General features: G+C 40.6%; 1 protein-coding gene across 3 annotated transcripts; it reads right to left on the bottom strand.

The window, feature by feature from the left end:
* Positions 1–1,777: 1,777 nt before the first annotated feature.
* LOC125295210 (solute carrier family 12 member 2) lies at positions 1,778–19,336 on the bottom strand. 3 transcript variants are annotated; one of them, XM_048244451.1, is made up of 27 exons: positions 18,764–19,336; positions 16,578–17,014; positions 14,915–15,037; positions 14,594–14,669; positions 14,237–14,332; positions 13,955–14,094; positions 13,645–13,755; positions 13,441–13,549; positions 13,108–13,235; positions 12,866–12,950; positions 12,531–12,682; positions 11,384–11,491; positions 10,881–11,004; positions 10,688–10,789; positions 9,757–9,912; positions 6,052–6,151; positions 5,759–5,870; positions 5,449–5,589; positions 5,180–5,286; positions 4,956–5,035; positions 4,712–4,855; positions 4,467–4,589; positions 4,228–4,339; positions 4,007–4,093; positions 3,736–3,871; positions 3,210–3,277; positions 1,778–3,093 (listed from the first exon to the last, which is right to left on the bottom strand). In XM_048244451.1, exons 2-27 carry the CDS (start codon positions 16,989–16,991, stop codon positions 2,958–2,960), a joined length of 3,270 nt encoding a protein of 1,089 aa, XP_048100408.1. In that variant the 5' UTR covers positions 16,992–17,014; positions 18,764–19,336; the 3' UTR covers positions 1,778–2,957. The 3 variants fall into 3 exon arrangements, with proteins under 3 accessions (XP_048100408.1, XP_048100409.1, XP_048100406.1); XM_048244452.1 differs by lacking the exon at positions 18,764–19,336 and adding an exon at positions 18,080–18,195; XM_048244449.1 differs by lacking the exon at positions 18,764–19,336 and having other exon boundaries at positions 16,578–18,035.
* Positions 19,337–20,895: the final 1,559 nt, after the last annotated feature.

Below are 20,895 nucleotides of genomic sequence, written 5' to 3'. Positions count from 1 at the left end.
TCCTCTGGACAATACGTTGAACTGCATAGGCCTGCACTTTCATGTTTTTTTTTGTACAAAATGATGTGAATAGACAAATGACATGTCTGGTTTAGCAATTTATTACAACTTATTTACAAGTTCGTTGCACATTTCATTCTTGTAGTTTTTTAATTATCCCAACATATGTAAACAAATATTGCAATATGAGGTTTGTTTATCTTGAGAGAATGCAGCAATAATGTCATAATGCATTTCCAATCTACACAAAATACAACCCCAAATCAGTAAAAACTTGGGACGTTGTGTAAAAATGCAAATAAAAACAGTATGTGATGTACGTTTTGTAGACCCATATTAGCAGCAAAAAGGACATAAGCCAGACAACGAATGTTGATTTTTTCTTTCTTTCTACTTCATGGAAAATATATGATCATTTTGAATTTCATGCCAGCAACATGTTTCAAAAAAAGTTGGGACAGGGAATGTTTACCACTGTGCTGCTTCAATTTGACAATTAAATGTTAACCCATTCCAGCCCGATATAGGATGTCAGTTGCTCAACAGTATGAGGTATTCTTAATCATGTTTTTTTCATTCCATGATGCACCTAATTTGACAGGTCTGGACTGCAGACAGGCCATTTTAGCACCTGGACTCTTTCTCTATGGAGAAATACTGTTTAAATATGTGCAGAATTCATTTCAACATTGTTTTCCTGAAATATTCAAGGTCTTCCCTGGAAAAAAAGCATTGCCTGGGTGGCAGTATTATGTTGTTCAAAACCTGTATACATAATACAGAATTGATTGTGCCTTGCCAGATGTGCAAAATACCCATGCTGTAGGCACTAATGCACCTCCACACTGTCATAGATGTTGGGTTTCAAACTGAGCACTAAAACAAGTTGGATAGGTTGGATACTTGGATAGGCCCTCTACTCTTTAGCCTAGATGAGTCCATGATTTCCAAAAAGAATGGCACATTTTGATTGGTCTAACCACAGGACCTTTTTCCACGTTACTTCAGCCCATTTTAAACAAGCTCAGGCCCAGATGAGACGGTGATATTTCTGTATCATGTCTAAATACAATTTTGGCTGTTGCATGGTAAAGTTTACACTAGCATTTCTGAATTGAGTATCAAACTGTGCTCATAGACAATGGTTATCAGAGGTTTTCCTGAGCCCATACAATCATTTTCTTTACAGAAACAGGTCTGGTGTTGATGCAGTGCCATCTGAGGTCCAAAAGACAATGGCCATCCAATATTATTTTTCAGCACTATCCCTAATTTGCAAAGATTTCACTGGATTTTCTGAATATTTTAATGATATTGTGTACTGTAGATGATGAACTCCCCACATACTTCACAATTTCATGTTAAGAAGCATTAAAATGAGATTGTTTCATAATTTATCCACAGAGGTTTACACTGATGAATACCCCTATATCTTTACTTCTAAGAGATTCTGCCTCTCTGGGATGCTCTTTTTCATACTCAACCATGTTGCCAGTTACCCTAATTAGTTGTGAATCATTCCTCCTTTTGTTTTCTTTATCATTACACAACTTTTCCAGAATTTTGTTACCCCCGTCCCAACTGTCCCAACGTGTTGCTGGTATCAAATTCAAAATGAACATTTATTTTTCATGAAATAGTCAAATTTGTCATTTTTAACATTTGATATGTTGTCTGTGTCCTTTTGGCAACTAAATATGAGTTTACAAGATTTGCAGATTACATTCTGTTTTTATTCGCATTTTACACAACATCTCAACTTTTTCTGATTTGGGGTTCTATTTGCCGATATGACATATCACCCCCCCTCAAAACATGCCTGACAAATATATGCATACTAACAAATGCATTTTTTTTACATTTAGCATAATGCTAATTATGGAACAGAGATATATAGGTAGCCTAATCAAAGACTGTCAAAGGGTTTGTAATACAGCGTGTGCACAACTTGATATTTACCTTAAAATCTGTATAAACATCGGCAAAATGATATTTTACAGTCACTTTCTTTCTTAAAGGAAGTATTTTATTGAAAGTACTCTTTGCGGTATTAGTATTAAAGCAATGATTATGATCATAAGTGTAGTAGCTTTAAACTTGTACTTCAAATATCCAGAATATCTCATAATTTACAGAAACTTTAAGACAGATTAATAGTGAGTGATTAATAGTTAAACTATAGTGGTAAAAACAAAGTAATACTTTTCTCACTTTTTTCTTATTTTTCTTTTCTCAATATATAATATGTTTTGATGGATATAACTCTGTTCGTCCATGTAATTGATAGGACGGTGGTTAATTACTTGGTGTTGACTGCAGACTTCAGCTAAAGGCACTCATGGTAAGGCTGGAATCATTGTGTGTAACAAGAAAGTATCAAACCACAAAGCAATTGTTTCTTATGTCCCAAATACAAAACATACCCTAGTCTACTCATCATTTTGTCGCAAGATTTTGTAGAAAATGTGCTATGTTTTAAACTCAGAACAAATATTAATGGCATAAAATAAATGTTGGCACTGTCATGCTATGTGGTGGTTCCAAGACACTTGTGCTCCCAAAAGATATGTACCATTAAACATTACAAATTAAACAGCATGGACCAAACATGGGTGTTAATTATTACACAGACGACAATCTCAACAAAACTATTTCCAGCGTAGTCTGATCTGTATGTTCTTTCAATGCGCTTTTTCAAAGTTTACCATTACTTGGCCCTTGAGCTAATATATGGATTCTCTGTTGAAGCCATTTGAGTAACATCATCCAGTGACTGAAGCACAGAGTAATTGACTCATCAAAATCCCTAGAGTATCACTGGTTAAATTAGATCTTTAATGTCTGTGATCTGTAATGCAACCCTACATTTATGAATGGTTTTTTGTTTGACCAGACAAAAATTATGTTAAGTGTTTTTGATTGCAACCATGTGGGAGTACTGTGGGTGCCAGGACACACTAGGAGTAGAAGGTGAGGACACTCTGGTGGTTGCCACGCACCAGGAGGATGGGAGGCAGGTCTTTGGACAATGTGTCCAGCCAGCACATGTAGAGGGCACTGGACACCGTCCCTTTCCTGGCCAGGGGCATGCTCCTGTGGGGGAGAGAGAGCAAGGGGGTGGGACACCACGATGGTAACGGTTGTAGGTATGAGTGACAGTGGCGTCAGACTGTGAGATATAAATACACATGATGTCCTGTTACACTTACATCACAATGAGGTTTGCTGTGCTGGAGTGCTCTTTCAACAACTCATTCAGTCTAATTTGACGATTCGTCTGGAAGAAAAAACACATATTTCACAGACTTTATACTATAGTGAAGATGTACTTCTGTTTACCATATGAATAATTATCTTTGGCCTCCTTTATAGAGAACAGATACATACCATAAGCAAAAGAAAAAAGCTTTGAAAATCCCAAACACATTTCTAACTTTGTGGTTTTCATTGTTTTTAAACACATGCATCATGATGCAGTCATGATTTTGTGAACAGCTGCTTGTTGACTTGAATGACTACTTCCCATGCAATGCACTTTATTTTACATGTCAAATGTTTATCAAGATAATGGGTGGGAAATGTATTTCAATCACATCCATGGGATTTGGGTGCTCTTGCACTTTTATCTAATGTTTATAGATTGTCTGTAATGTTTATACTGTCTATCAATATCCATTCCCACTAAGTGCATCTCTTTGTGTCCCTGCTTGTGTGGGTGGTCCTGCTGGGCCACACCTTTGCCCTGTAGAGCTCCAGCTCATTATCCGTGATCCTCCAGGGCTCTTGGGCCTTCAGCCTCTCCGCAGCCTCCTGCTCCATGTCATCCTCCCGCAGACGGTACGGCTCCATCATCTGCTCAAAGGCCACCTTACTGCAGGGACACAGGCAAAACCCCTCACTACACAGGAGCTGCTACTGACACTTATGAGGACACAGTCAATCAGTCAGACAGACAGACAGAGAGACAGACAGATGGACAGATAGACAGATGGATAGACAAATTTACTTTGATTTCTTTGGCTTGGTGTTGATATCTCCAATGACAGTGATATCGGAGAAATCAATTCTGAATTTGCTGAGGAGAGCTGCCATCCTAGTGGAGAGGAGGAAGGGAAGTGGAAAGTTAGAGGAATAAGCCCGAACATGACAGTGCTTCAGCAGGAAATATGTATTCTTAAGCATAAAAAGACATTTTGAATGAACCTTTTGCAAAAAAAGTAAACTCACGCTCTGCGGTCATGGTCAATCCTATTGATTTTACCACCAATGAAGACACGAATTTTGCAGTCATTCCATTTCTTCTTGTTGGTGAGTAAATATGGAATCAGTAGAGTGAGTCCTGGAAAAGGAATACATTTGTATTTAAACACTGCCCATGCTCTCACCTGAGTAACTCTACCCAGAATTCTTGCAATATGTGACTTTAAAATCAAAATGATTTTACAGAAAAAGTATGATTAGCATACCTCCATCATCAAATAGCCACCACACGTCAATGGTACCCTTGCCCTGTTTCTTCCGGAACTGTTGACTGGCCTCCAGAAGTGTCTGATCAGCCACACTCAGTGGCACACTGGGGTGCTTAGTATCTAAACATCAACACCACAGGCAGTCACGTCATATGGAACCTTTGCATATTCACAACATCACATTTCATATTGAGCCATGCTAGCTATGTTTCAGATCATTCTCATAGGCATATGGCACCTGCCTCTATGTATGAGGGGGCTGCTCTGTGTGCTGGTGCCTTTCGATGAGGGTTTGGAGACGTCACTGTCCGAGTCTCTGCTCTGGCTGATGGACACCACAAACTCTTTCATCCCAGGGGCCTTCTCTTGGCATGACATCAGCTCATCTGGGAACAGCAGGACAGGGCAACATGAATGTCAAGTACACATATAATTGTATATTGTACATAGTTCCTATAGGGTTTGCCTATACCCCATGCCGCTTACCTTGTCCATGGATGTGTGAGATATCCAGGCCCTCTTTCAGCCTGAAGAGCACCACTCCATACTGCAGGTCAAAAGCATCACTAAAACAAATACACACAGTCACACACCACAATATGCTACATGGAAATTATAGTGGAATAATTGAAGCTCTTTTCTACGGCATTCATTTTTTAAAAAATATTTAGACAAGTAGGTTTGATTGTGGTGGGAGATTGTGATCTTACTGAATTGTATTGATGTAAATCTCCACGTCTTTCATTTCTCCTTCCCTCCAGTTATTCTTATACCCTAACACCAATGTGTTGGTCTTCAGACGACCCAACCCTGTGGCCTGAAAATACACGTACACACACACGCACACACACACACACACAAACATGCACGCACATTACGTCTCAAAAGTTATCTATAGTAACTTCATCGTGTACTATAAGAACTTCACAGATTTGCCAAATTGCCAGTGCTTTGGTCAGCTCTGGAAACCTAAAGTTACCTGCAGAAGGTAATGTGCTCCATCCCGCAGGTCTTTAGCAAAGACAGGTGAGTAAAAGGCTTTGGTATGGTTCTTCAAAAGCCAGCGCTGATACCGAAGCTGGTCACCTAGTATCTCCTTGTAGACTGGCCTCCGTGTTCCCTACATATATGGAGTCAAGAGTCATATATCAGTCATTTGATGTCAACTTAGAGGTGGATTCATAAGGTGTAGAGATCTGTGTAAAATAGTATGCCCTCATGAAAGGGTTATCTATCATACAATTTTGTAAGAGGTAAATCGTATTGGTCATATTTGATGATGGCCTTACCGTACGGACATGTCCACAGACCATGAGCCCCACATTTTTGGTGAAAGAATGTACCAGGTTGAGTAGTGCTGGACGGGAGTTGGGATAGCCCGTCATCACAAGGCACTGTGGTCTGGACATAGCAGTGATATCAACATTAAACATTATTCATCGCTTTTCTAACCAAACACTCTCATTAGGCTTTTAAAGTGCCATAATGTTTTATGATCTCTTATTGTCTGCAAATGATTGAAATAATCCATGGTCAATATGACAACATAAGCTCTGCTCCACTGATGGCCTGAGTAGCCTACCGGAAGTTTTTGATGTGGTCCTCCACTCCAGTGAGGTGCAAACAGTGGGACAGAGCCTGGTTATACATCAGTGCTTGTGTGGATGAGCCCCAGTTCACATCTGTAATATTACAAAATAGACACCATCCATCATCCATGTCAATCAATTGCATTTGAATTGAATTTGGGGGGGGGGGGGCTAAGAGATTTTTTTAAGCCTTAGGGGAAGGCCCAGGAGAATTTTTTTGGCCTGGGGGGAGGGCCGAGGAAAATTATTTTTCCCTGATCAATGATCCGTTTTCGATATTTTAAAAGGTTTGTAGGCCAAAACATGATTCACGTCTCTTTGACAGAGTGGGCGAGTCCGAAAAGTCGCAACCCTACCTGAATCTCCCACAACCCCCCTCGTAAACTTGCAGGTTTTTAAACATGGCGTCTAGTGAAGCAGCGAGGCGCAAACGTGGTGACTTTCTGCAAAGACGAAGCAATGTCCGGGCAGCTTGTATGTTCACCCGAGATTACGAATATCATTACAGTCCCTTAATGCTGCAGATACACTGCAGATACACTGGAAAAGCTCAGCTCAGAGGTTACGCTTGTTTCACTTTACTGGCGAATCGTAGCCCTTAATGAAGTCACATGAGCTACAATAAAGTTTGGGAACGTAGTAAACAAATTGGCAGCATCATCGCTCTAAGAAAGTGCATCAAGCTTAAAATTGTCACATTTATTGAAATAACGAGAAGTTCTATGTCCTCTTCAGCAGAGTTAAAATCAGCTGGTGCTGCAGATATATTATAAATAAATACATAATGTGCCACTGTAAATTAAACACACATATTTCTGTTTTCCAGCAACTTATTAGCAAGCACATGCCAATATTTTACAGCATTGAACAATATATTCAATGAAATAGCCTACCAACATGCTGCATTAAATGGATCCATAATCCAGTCTTACTGAGCACTGCTGGTTGGGAAATATTTTTGAAATAAACTGCAGGGATGTGACGTAAGCCTACTGTTTAATACATAGGATCACAAGAGTGGCTCCCGAATCAGACGTTTCAGCGATTTCACTCAGATTCTCAAAGGCATTAATATACTGTCGCGATCGAGGCGCCTGTCCATACCTCGAGTTTTTTGGTGAATGCAGTAATCTTATCTGCTAGGTGAGGTAGGTGCTTGTCTTTGCCTTGTAACTGGAGATTTAACTCATTGAGCTTTCCAAATATATCGCTAAGATAGGCCAGCTTCATCAAGACATTTTCATTAGTGAACGTGCTTGCAGAATCGTATGCGCTCTTCCTCCAAGAAGAGGCGACACAGAGCTCAAACACGCGCGACAGTAACCTGACTCTCGCCAGATGAATTTCGTTCCGCTTAGCTCCGCCTAGCTTCACTCACATCCATCTGGGACCTCTTCCATTGAGGCCTAGTCCACAGGTACCAAACCGATCTTTTTTTCCTCCGTCTTCCCTGGAACTGTATCAAGAATATTTGCGTCCAAACGGATCCATCTCAACACGACTCAACACGTTACTTCATTCCCCAGGCCTATAGGTGGCACTGTTTCTTTACAGAAATTGACCAAAACTTGCGCTTTACAAACAGACAGAATAGGCTACGACGAAATGGCTAGTGCAAGGAAACCAGAATTGTTTGTGTGGACTGATGGTGAACTGTCAACTGTACTCAACTGTAAAACTAATAAACTTTATTTTACGGTTTGTGAAGGGTGCAGTCCCGTCCTTTATTTGGCTAACGCAGGTAGGCCTACCAATCACCTTTACTTTCTTTGGTTGTAGGATAGTCCGTGATTCACATTAGTTTTGGCTATCACCGCAATTAGGCTACTAAACGCAAGGCTTACCTAAGTTCTAGGCTATTCTGTCGCCACATTTATAATATTGCTATAAAACCTTCGTTAGTAACAATCAATACTTTTGCCTGCATCAAATTGCGCATTTGCATTCAGTGTGCTACCATCGGCTTAACGTGAGTTCTAAGCGTCTTTGTATGCTTATATCTGATTTCACTTGACTGTGAATGTATGTATATATGTTGTAAGACATGTAAAATAAATGAATGACACTGGCACTACGCACAAATTAATGTAGGCTAGCCTAAACTTACACCGCACTTTCCTAATAACTTAAGTTCTCTCGCGTCACTGACAGTAGCTAGAATGCATAAAAAAACACAGAAAAAAACAGTGTTCAGTCCACCATAATCATAAGCTATCGGCACTGCGCAGCACCAGTTGTGATATTTATCTTACGGAGTGTAATCGTAGGTAATGTCATGTATGAAAACTAGTATTGTTAGGCAATACTATAAGTGCAAGTCCAGGGCAGCTGAGGTGTGGCGATGACATCATCGACACGCAAGCAGGATGTGCGGTTTAAGCTGTCTAAACTAATTCAAACGGGCTAACGGTTTCAGATTTTTCCACTCTGGGACCAGTTTTCAAAAAAGTGCAGTTTCGGGCAGTGCGTTTACAGGATTCGTTTGGACGCTCGGCCAAGACGAAGCAAAACCTCTGCGTTTAACCTAAAAAGCGTCTCCATGTGGACAGGCCCTGAGAGTGATTTCGGCACCAGATTTTATGGTAGAGCCAATCAGGACGCAGGGCGGGAGTTTCATAGATGTGACATAGTGTAAGCGACTGTGAGACTGTTATCAGTGTCATGGGTTGGCTTCGATGTGAGTGGTTGAAGTAGTACGTCAATAGATGACGGACAAGTGGCTTATCCAATCATATGCAAGCATTTTTTGATTAGGCCCAGCCTTCTGAAGCAACACTTCAATGGATTGATCCCAGATGGATGAGTGGAGCTAGGCGGAACAAAATTCATCTGGCGAGAGTCAGGTTAGCGCGACAGCACTTTACCTCGGGAAAGCCACCTTGCCTCGCTGTGAAACAGTAGGCTACAGCTGTGTGGTCAGCTCCCATCTCCTCGCAAAGTGCGGGGAACAGATGCGCTTTTAAGGGCCGGGTCTGGATGAAATTCACCACTCTCACAACCTTGTTCAAAATCTCATTCAGGTCGGGACTAAGCTGCCTTGACACGAGCGCTTCCCTATGAATAACACAGTGTGTCCATTGCGCACCGGGTGCTACCTAGGCCTAGGCTACAGATAAAAAAAAAAAAAAACAACTCCTGTTTTCACATCACTTCGCGCCCCACCTGGCATGTCTCCGCGACCCAGTAGTGGGTCGCAACCCACAGTTTGGCCTAGGCAGAACTTTTGCAAGATGAAGATCACACAAGTCACCAGGCATACCGGTATGTGAGTTCAATTCAATCTTTATTATTTTTATGTAGCAAAAACTGGTAGAAAAAGGCCCACTCTGATATTGTAGATTGTAGAGATCAGCGCTGCGTGTGTACCCGTGTGTGTGTATGTGTGCTTATGACATTTGCTGGCCGTTTTAACCTTGTAAACGTCATTTTTCGACCAGTTTTATTTGATTCACGTAGGGGGGAGGTCCTAGGAGAATTTTTTTGAGCCGGGGGGAGGCCCCTGGAAAAAAAAAATTGACTAGGGGGGAGGGCCAGGCAGAACATTTTTAACCCGATTGTCTGGCGACTGGCCCTCTCGCCCCGCTAAATATCGTCCAGTACCTTCTATTATACCAGTGAATAGGTCTAGAAATAAGTGCTATACAGTGAGCTTCACTAAAACACATAAAGCAAGTTGATTGAGCTACAGGTCTGATTACCTGGTTTCTTGTAGCTGACATAAATGTAGAGAGCCATGACGATGACATTGGTTACAAGGGCGGCCCACCAGTTGATGACAAACATGACCACACAGCACAGGATTGCTCCAGCCAGGGACACCCACTTATTGAAGTATTTAAAACTGGGACGCCAACCTGGATTTAGAGGAGACAATATCAATTAGTTGGCAACACCATTGACAAGTCCCTTAGTTTACAGTTCTTTAAAGCATATGTTCTGATGTTTCTTCAACATATTTACCTCTAATCAATGATACTGATCTAAATAAGTATCTATCAATAAATTATTTTGTACATAATATAATATTATATAATATTATATAATATAATATAATGTAATATAATCATGATATATGTCATTCATTTGTAGTCTTACCACCTTTAAAACTGTTTACTGTTCATTTCTTTTATTTGTAAGTCGTTTTGGACAAAAGCGTCTGCTAAATTCCTTAACCATAACCTTAAACATTTAGGCTAGAAATCTAACGCTTCAGTAGAATAGATAGTAGAATTCCGACTTCCTCAACTAAATTCCCCTTGGGCCTCTTACAATTAAATACCGTCCAGCAATACCGATCATTACTGGAAACAACATAAAAGCCTCTCAGCCATGTCAGTGATAATTATTTTGCCTATTTAACAGTGAGATGAAGCATTTGTCATGTTTATTTTGAATAGCACAAGGCCCATCAAGGCATGCGAAGACAACTTCTTATATTGTTCTCATTGGCTTTTTTATCATCCATGCAAACTACAAAGGAGCAATGCTGAGGAGCAATGCTGGCCAGCCATGCAGTGAGTCATCCACACCAGAGATCAAAGGAACAGGAAGAGGTAAGAGTAGGACTATGTGGCTTCCAGTCCAAACATCCTGTAGATCCATAGCATTCCCAACCAGTGACTGCCATACCTGGGGAGTTGGCCAAGGAGGCGTGGAAGACGGAGAAGTTGATGAGGGCATAAGAGGCCAGGAAGAAGTTGGAAATGATGGGAGCGATGATGTTCAGCTCAGCTATTGGAATAAGAGAATAAGTGAAGTCATAATAATGTCCTGCTGATCTTCTATATGGTCTGCCTAATAGCAATATCAAACTCAAACGCACCAATCAGAATGAAGGCCAGCCCGATAAAGAAAGTCAGCAGGTATCCTCTCAGAGGCTCATTGTTTTTCCCATAACCCTTTGCGAACACCCCGAGGCCTGGGTAAATATTATCCTTACATAATGCCTGCAAAAGACAGAGAAACAGACAGCAATGGCCAGACCAATTATTTCCAACATGCCAACATCAGAATACAACCCCATAGACTACAACAGAACTAAAATGAATATATATATTGGAAACTGCTCAGGAATGGGAACTTATACTCTTCAAACAGACTCTCAACCACACCCTCCTGTTTGGCCCTCTTTGGAGAGAGGAGGCATGTCTTGTTGAATGACTTCCTAGGACTTTATTTCATGCATTAGGAATAACCCTGTGCAAAGTTTCAAATCTCAGACAGGCAAAGTGTAAATCTCTGAGCAGATGTTTCAGTAATATTTAGACCAATCAGAGAGAAGAGCATAGACAATAATCACAAAAGTCGTTACTTTGCAGAACTCACCTGGAAGACTTTGGGAGCACTGACGAGAGAGGCCAGAGCTGAGGACAGAGTGGCCGAGAAGATTCCAGCAGTGATCAGAGGGCCGAAGGCAGACACCGTGCTCATCACCTAGCAACAAAGTGGCATTCCTTCACATAAGACATCTGTTATGTTTCAGTGCATTTTTAACATCATGAAAAAAATACAAATACAGTATATCATAACTTCATATATACAGTATATTGTATACTGTATCCCATTGGAATTAGAATAAGTGGGTTCTTTCAATTACACAAAAATGGATGTTATTTATAAAAATGTAATCTGTAAAAGACCACATAAAAATCAGTTTATAGAGGAAAGTTGATAAAGTTCACTCAGGAGTATCATTAACTGACTCCATGTCCTTATCAACTCAACACTTTGTGCAATTTCACTTGAATGTGTCTCATGTCCTGACTGTAACCTTAATCTCTCCTCTAACCCCATGAATAAGGATCTGTTGTGACACCACATGGGTCAAACTTCTGTCACAACTGTGTGAAATGCAAGCCATCCGGAGGTGTGGTGTTCCAAGGCGTGACTGGAGAAGAATGGCACTATTTACAACGGGCACTCTGAGGGTGACCATATGACAGCAACAACAACAGCACACACACACACACACACACACACACACACACACACACACACACACACACACACACACACACACACACACACATCTGTCCAACAGCAAAAACAGAAGGCCATTCTCTGCACAAGAATACCATTCCAGGACACCCCTTATGACTCAGGTATCAATCAGAGGGAAATAATCCAACAGAACATACACAAACTCACATAAACACAAACACAGACACACACAAACGCACACACACACACACACACACACACAAACACACACACACACGCACACGCGCACACACCCACACACACACACACACACACACACACGCACACGCACACACACACACACATTTTAACTCAGTATTTTGTAGTGTGATGACACACTGTGGTGTCTATTTGGAAGTCGATTTGGTACATCTGGCTGATTTCTGTGCCTTTGTTGTTGACCTTATTGTTTCAAAGACTTTGAGGTGAGGTTGGGAGGAGAGTCAGTGACACATATAGCAATGTCTACATGATACAACAGTCCTTTACATACCTGAAAGTCATTTTGAAGGCCAAACTTACAGCCTCCTTCCTTACAGATGGAGAAGTCATAGCCAAGTGTGCAGGCAGCGTCGGTGCAGTTAACGTTAGGCATTGGGATGGTGTCATTATGGTCCCCTGTGGCATCTCTGACTATACAGGATCCTGTTGAGGTGATCCAGTCAGAAGACATCAGCATCCAGGACAGACAGGATGACATGAGATTTCAGCTGAAATATCTAACTGATTCTATTACTACTCATTCTTAAATATAGTTTTATGTGACTTTCATAAAGTGTGTGTGTGTGTGTGTGTGTGTGTGTGTGTACAGTAAGTGTATGTATATACCTGCTGAAACGGCTACAGCAAGATAAACCACTCCAGTTATCAGGATGGCCAAAAGGGTTCCCTTTGGAATGGATACCTGTGGATCCTATGAGAACATATAACAGTCTCAGACACCAGTAACTCATCACCAGACACAGTTGTGAATAGCAAAGTCTCAGACACCAGGAACTCATCACCAACACAGTTGTGAATAGCACATTCAGAAAAAGGCCACTGTGATCGCCGCATAGTAAAGGACTCACTGAAAGGTCTCCAGATATGTTTGCTCCTGCAAGGATGCCAGTGGCAGCAGGAAAGAAAATGGCGAACACAGAGAAGAAGGTCTCTTCATCTCTGAAGTCTGGGCCCATGTTTTCCATCATAATGGCGGCTTTTGAGGAAGAAGAACACCTTTTAGAACACCTTTTATAGCATGAGGTTGCTCCATGAAGTTATATGGCACATTGAAACTCTTTTGTAAGTATTTTGTAAGAATTTAGATTCCTAGACCAAATTCCTTGACTAAGATGTGGAGCAATGTCACTCAGTGGCCTCATCATGCTTTACAGGTAAACTAGAATATGACCATTTCATACCATTATAACCAAAGATTCCCATGGGCTCCTTTGATTCATAAGGAATAAATGTTCCGATGAAGTAGTTGGCAATGGCCAACACCAGAATCACCATGAGGACAATTTGAGCCTGAGGAAGCAAGAGTCCATTTTTAAGTGTTACATTTGGTCTGTGTAAAAGAGAATGTCATGTTGTACGGCACACATAGATCATCAAACTCTGACCTTGGCCTCCCACTCCATTCCAGCCACCGAAATGCCGAGGAGAAGAATGACGGTGAGGGTGCCGACAATGCGGATGTCATTCAGTTCATCAGTCATCAGGGCATCCACACTCTGCCATACAAGACCACAGACTCATTAGTTGAACAAAAAACTAGTGAGCTAGCAGTCTATTTCATCCATTTGGTCTTTTCAACCATATTGTTCCAGGGAGTCTATGCTGCTCGTGAAATACTGAAATGACAGTGGGCTGGTTGCTGCTGCTTATACTTGTGTTTGTGTTATTCCTTTGCAGAGGAGAAGAGTTACTTACATCCAGAAGCTCTACAACCGTTTCAGCAAAGCCTACAACATACATTGCCACTGCAACGGCATTAGCAAAGGCGAAGATAAGCCCAATAGATCCACCAAACTCAGGGCCCAAGCTTCGGGATATCAAGTAGTATGCTCCACCTTAAAAAAGGTCATTGGTGTTCAAAATGAAAAAGAGTTAAGTGAAACACAGAAATAATTTATTGTAGGTTTTTTTTCTATATATATTTCTTAGGCTGAAAGTGCTGCTTTGAGGCTGTAAGACATTAAGAAGAATGGTTACCTCCTTTCACAAAGCCATTGGTTGCTATGGCAGAGGTAGAAAGGCCAGTGATGGTGGTTACCACTACAGCCATCAGAATAATTGCACACGAGAGAGCTGAGAGATAAAGTAAAATCTATATCATAAAAATATCAAGACATAGAAGACAAAGTAGACATAGAGGACATTTCTCAACCATTAAAAAAAGTCACTCTTTCACTCACTCACTCACATCAATCAATTTAAAATCAATTAATCAATCAACCAACCAATCAATCAATTAATTAATAAATAATTTAATAAACAAACCAATCAATCAATAACTCAAAATATGAGACATATATAATTGATTATGATCAAATGAATGGCTTGACATACCAATTCCTGCCTGGCCCACTATCCATGACATGCGAATGAAGAGCATGACTCCCCAAATGTTCAGCATGCATCGGATCTGTGAAGATGACAGAGAAATACCCGCATGTTTTATCTATCCACAACTTTAATCTGAAGAGATTTATGCCTAACTGGGTAAATAGGCTACTATGTATGACGTATGTTAACTGTTTCAAGTCATTACTATCTTATAATATAATAATAATAATAACTTGTGATGTGATGCTGTGATGAACTGACATCCCTGAACAAATGTGTACATTAAACAAAAGAAAAAAATAGTGTGTCTGCATCAGCACTGACCAGGACTCCTTTAATCCAGCCAAACTTGACAGCTGTTCCCTTGGACTCCGGCTTCTCCTTTGCTGGCACCCCCTCCATGGCAGTGAACTCCTCTCCACTGGCAAAAATATCCTCAAAGGGTTCCTGAGGAGGGTTCCAGGATGCAAACAAGTTCATACAAATATCTCTCTTTTCTTTTCTGCTTAATATTAGACATGCTCATGTCTCACCTCCAAGTTACAGTAATATGCATGGTGTTCTATTGGGAGCTAGGATAGGTTTTATACAACCTCATTTGGACCTAGGAACCTAAAAATGGGTGTGAAGAGATTTTCCTGCTCCATCTTCTTAAAAATGCTGTATGAGATAATGAGCTTGATGGATTTACACAGCTGAGTTTTTTTACTTAAACTTTGACTGTAACACAGAAATTCATTCATGAGCTCCTTCCAAGTGATCGCCTTGCTGAATTAAACATTCCGACACGACACGCTGTGGTGCACGTATTCAGGTCACGTGCCCATGGGGACCCAGGTTCCAGTCCAGCCCATATCATGTCCCGATCCTACCCCTCTCTACCACTGTCACTCTCAACTGTAATGTCAGATTAAAGGCACAAAAGCATCCAAAAATACGTGGGGAAAAAAAACAAAACATTGAGGCACACATAATTTACCTCCACCTACACAGCACAGAAGTACCTACTACTACTATTTTCACCTGTTTCTTCTGAGTTCTCAAAAAGTGCAAGTGCACTCAATTGCCTTTCTTATCTAAACATAAAATGCATCAACATTTATATTGTATTATAAGGGCATAAAACTGTGGACAGATGTTTAGACTGCATTAGGAAATGAATAGCCATTTGATTTACTGTCTATATTTGTCAAGTGCAGAAGGTAAAATAGAGTTGACAAGTCTTGAAGAAAAGTTTTGTTATTCCAGGGAAAGGTTCACTTTTCACCAGATACTGGGAGCACAAAACTAATGTAATGCTTTAAACAACTACCTTATAATTTACTTATATTGCACCCAACAGGAATACTTCTAAATGTATGTACATATCGATAATTTAAAGATGATGTTGATGATTCCTATCCATGCACTTTGCAAGTTGTTTATTGTTATTATTGTTTTCCTAAGAGGCGTTTAAGATCCTGCTGTTTGTTTGGACATACTCAAGGGTTATAATTGCGCCCTTATTGCGCGCACAAGGTCCCGTGGCAGGGCTGAGGTCTGTCCGTGACAGGGCACACTGGAGCTCTCTGCGCCGGGCGCAGGGAACACAGCGCCATTGTTGTAGCGGCGGCCGTGCACCAGTGCCTAGCGTGTGGGCAGTCAGAGAGCCTGTATTGTCCCCGGGACAGGCGTGTGGGTGAGGCCCCTGACATCACACAGTCCATTCAAAGCCGTGAAAAGAATGGTGATTCGGTCTCAGGTGGGAGGGAATGCCTCTCACATGACAGTTACTGTTAGATCTGTGGCGCAAAATACAAGGCCCTAATGATGCAAGGGAATGTCTTATAGATATTATCGTTTGCATCTTAGTTTAAAAAAACAGATATAATTACATGTCAACACTCCATCTACAAAAAAGTTTGATGTCAACAATAAGCAGATGCAGTTATTCGATACCAGGTCGTTATGCGTACCAATGCGTAAAAGTCTATTAGATTCAGTTTACCTTATCAAGCTCATCGTGTAGCTCTGAGAGCGACGGTCGGATTAACTTTTCTCCAAGAGTTGCTTCTGTCTGCCGGTAGAAGTCGATGTTGGGGACAGCGTCAATGGTGTTGTGGCCAAATGTCCGCATGTAGTAAGTGCTGGAATGGGTGTCGGAAAAGTGCGTTTGGCCCGAGGAATACAGACTGCCCTCGCTCTTGACGGTGTCCCCATTTTGGGCAAAGTCAGTGGCTTCGGGGGGATTCGTGGATCCACTTGGATCAAGAAAACCAACCACCCGAAACCTGCCCTTTGCTTCCTCGGCTCCCGCCGGCTTAGTTCCACTGGAAGCGGCTACTCCGGCAGCTTTGGAGGCGGCTGCTGCCTCAGCCACTACGTCCACCTGGAACCGACTCTGACCTTGTCCGGTATCCATTGACTTCAGTACAGGTTTGTGCCCTGTGGACGGTGATGAAGGTGGTTCAGACATATCACCAACTTTGAATTAGGCCTCAAATATGTAATGATTCTCCAGTTATTGTCTCAAGGTGGCAACATATTAGCCTAATGTCCCGACAGAAACTGCTAGTCTTGTGCGCATCGTATTCTTGATGTATAGCCTACTAAAGCGCAGGCTGCCTTGTCAGCGATTAAACAACACAGACATGACTTTAAATCAGTCTGTGTCATTGAGATGCGGCTGCAGGGAGGGTCTGTGAGAGCATGTGAGAGTGGACCTTGCGTCATTACAAAGATGCTCCGCCAACCCCCATCTCACTGAGATTGTGGCTTGTAAATGTTTACTGGCTTTCTAAGAAGCATTTGAAATTACACGACATGGATTACACTGTATGGAAATTAAATGGATTGTGCGCAACCGGTTCTCATCTAGACCTCGCCAAAGTTTACCCAAAGAAATGCGCAAAACCGAAATCTGAAACTTCCCTGTGATTTAACCCGTACTTTTGAGCATGGTCATCAAGTCATAACAAAGCGCGAGACAGAGAGAAGTGATATTGACGATATAAATGTTTTAAGGTTCGATGCTCATCTGTGTGCAATCATGTATACGGTCGAGTGGCTAGGTTTTGGCAACAGGTGACAGCAGCTTTTTCAGCATCAACATGTTTTATTTAATGACGGAGGGCATCACAACGCAAACTTTTAAAAGCCCTCAAAGAAAACACTCGATCATTTGTGTTTTGCATCCTCTAAAGAGATAAACAATTGTTTTGTGTCAGGGGGAATGTCATGCAGCTGAATTACCATAAAACACAACGCTCTCTTTATTCTCGACGCTAACGCAGGGTACATGAAAGGGATTGTGAAAAATGTTTCTACGATACAAGCTGTAATCAGAATTCTTCATTACACTTTACAGCCTAAAGCAACCCTTAGGCTGGAATATACAGTAATTGTGTGTGCAGAAGCGCATCTATTCTACAGAAATGTTGTTATCAACTCATAACATACAAAAGTAAAGTTATGCTTAGTAATAAAAGCTATTGTGTTTTCTATTATTACATCAAAGATTCCACTCAGCATTATCAAACAGCATGAGGTCAACTGGTCTCAACAAAATAATGGTTAAACCAAGCCAAGGCCATAGGCTCCATTTTCCATGAGCTCTTTACCCCCTTGGGTTTTCAGATACCTCCGTTGTCATTGAGGTATCTGTGCAATCACTAACCAAGGACCACGATGAAATCTGCACTTCCTAAAGGAGACAGTTACACGGTTATCAGCGTTGCATTTCTGACATTTCACTTGAAATAGCACTTCCTGATGTAAAACAACAGGTCGGTCAAGTACTTTAGTCCTAGTGCTATTCAACAAAATAATGTAGACTATAAAATATCCCTATGCTCCAGCATTTCAGAAATTACTTCTAATCAACAATGAAGCATTTATCAAGTTTTATCCTAAATTTTAGCAACGGTTTCAAGATTCTGCTAGGCCTATAATATGAGATGTTGATTTCTAACATTTTCTGTGATACCTTGGTTAGCCTATATTGGACTGCGTTTGAACGAAAGTGCATCAACCGTAGGCTATAATATTCGTGTTTAAGGCAGAATCGTGTAGACCCATTATTATCATCATTCGTTTTCATTCTCATCATTCTATCTTTCTAATTGTCCATCGCCTACTTGGGAATTCTTAAACATTTAGTCATAAGCCAACACACATGCCCTTTACCCATTTTACCTTAGGTGTGCACTTTTTCTACTAGCAGCAAGGTAAGCTTCCTCGGAAAAGGTTAATAAGCTGAAATAGTATGACAGACAGATAACAGCTAAGCAAGTGTCAGTGGATTGAGTTACCTAGTGTGTATCCACTGTTAAACAATCTCAACATTCTAGGAAGGCTAACAATTGGTTGCGTCACGACGACCATCCAAGGCCGCAACAAAAGAGACAACAGGATTGTAAACAAAATGTTTTTTTTATTTTATTTATCAACTTATGGTGATATGAAAAGTAAATGAATGCACCTTGTAGAATGTTTGTTAGAATGTAATACAAACATGCTTCAAAAGTGAGATGTGTGAGGGTTGTGTCAAAATCCTAACCTGAAAATGATTGATGACCATAGTGTTCAACCCACTCCAGCTGGGGATTACCTAAAACAAAATACTCATTACATACTCCTTTCTGCACATGCATTACAGTTTTTTACAAAGGCCTACATAGGCCTATACTAAGGTAATGACTGGATTGTGTTCCGTAAAGTAATGAGTGTTTACTCATGTGAAGAGAGAGAGTGAAGCACTGGTGATTTAGTGTGGCATTTTGATGGGTTGTGTTTGAAAAATGAAATCAAGTTACTTCCTGTTCGATTTTTGTGTGTTAAGTAGAAAATTGTGTGTGGTGTTTTGCAAAATGGGTTTTAGTCAATTGAAAACTGAGTCAAACACTGAGAATTAGTGTATGGTTTTGCAGATTTGGTGTGGGGTTATGATGTTTGGAAGACATGTTTAGAAAATTGTGTGACAAGCAAAGATTTAGTGTGTAAGCATTTGAAAAAAACTGTAACTAGGCCTATATTTTATAAGGAAAGTGATTGGCATACCAACTGCATTGTGCAAGCTGGCATCTTCCAAAGAGAGCAGACCCACAGTAAAGGATCTGGCGTTCCAGGAACAGGACTTGCACTCAGCATCAGTAAAGAAACAGTGCACAGACACACAGAAACACTAAAATCAAAAATATCCCACAGTTACCGAAACCTCAAAGAGCAAAACATCAGCCCAGATTTGCACAACTAAGCACATTATCAGTATCATACTTTTTGCAAAACAGTACACACATTGGTTTACAAAACTCATTCCTCTACTTTATACACATAAACTCAGAGAATGTCTCATCTTTACAATTTCAAGGCACTACCTTCCAAAATACACACCCATAAACACAATTATCGGGTGTGAATATGCTCAGTCCTAAACACGGGTCAACAGGGGAGCCCTTGTCAACAGAAATTGAAGGCAATGTAGCACAGAGAGGAAGAGACACTGAAAAAACTGAAAACTATGGTTGTGCAGATTTGGGGTTATGGTATTATATAGGGTAATGGGGTTATAGTGACATGTTTACTGTAAAAAATTGTATGATATGCATAACATTTTGTGTGTAAGCAGTTGAAGAAAAACTGTAGCGTTCTTCACAATTTGGAGAGAAAAAGGTCCTCAATGTACAGGTCTGGTCTTATGTGTCGTGTTTGGTCTGTATATTCTTGTACTCTAAAATATCCTCTAATCCTACTTGAACAATATTACTAAAAAAGATTAATAAAAATCAAGCATACACTATATCCTAGGAAAACTTTTTTTTTCAAATGTGTTTTGTATTGAGTACATTAGTGTGTAACTGATTCAGACATAATCAGATCATATGATGGATGTGTTTGTGATATGACAACAAAATAGAGTTTTGATAAATAGTTGTATAGTTTTGACTGAAGTATTTCATTTTGCAAAAGAGATAAGGGATTCTGCTAATTGGGTGTAGTGTTGTGTTAATTGTGTGCAGTGTTTTTTTAAAAAAAAAAAACAGCCCTTGTTTTCAAAATTGTGCTAAAGCAATTGTAAAAAAAAAAAACATTTTTAATATGGTGGGTTTTGTATGTGGATGCTGTTAGGAAAGCACCTCTGATACACCCACTGAGAGAAAACTACCTCAAAAGCCTGTTGCACATCTGTTACAGCCAAACATGCCTTTCAAACGGCCAATCATAGCAAAGCAGAGCAAAACCTCATTCCTCTACCTGCTACTGAACATGCCCCTGTTCAAATACCTGACGCACCGAGTGCATTACACCCCCAAGTGGCTAAAATAAGT

Source organism: Alosa alosa, chromosome 5 (genome assembly GCF_017589495.1).
Source record: "Alosa alosa isolate M-15738 ecotype Scorff River chromosome 5, AALO_Geno_1.1, whole genome shotgun sequence".
Lineage (NCBI taxonomy): Eukaryota > Metazoa > Chordata > Actinopteri > Clupeiformes > Clupeidae > Alosa > Alosa alosa.
Note: the sequence above shows the minus strand (reverse complement) of the source record. Positions and strands in the feature narration are given on the sequence as shown.

Excerpts from the sequence above, each read along its gene's own strand:
- LOC125295210 (XM_048244449.1), bottom strand. The coding sequence starts at position 17,045 with ATGTCTGAACCACCTTCATCACCGTCCACAGGGCACAAACCTGTACTG. Across the intron at positions 15,038-16,577 it reads TACACGATGAGCTTGATAAG|GAACCCTTTGAGGATATTTT; the intron begins GTAAACTGAATC and ends AACCCTCCTCAG. Across the intron at positions 5,287-5,448 it reads GAGCACATTACCTTCTGCAG|GCCACAGGGTTGGGTCGTCT; the intron begins GTAACTTTAGGT and ends GTGTATTTTCAG.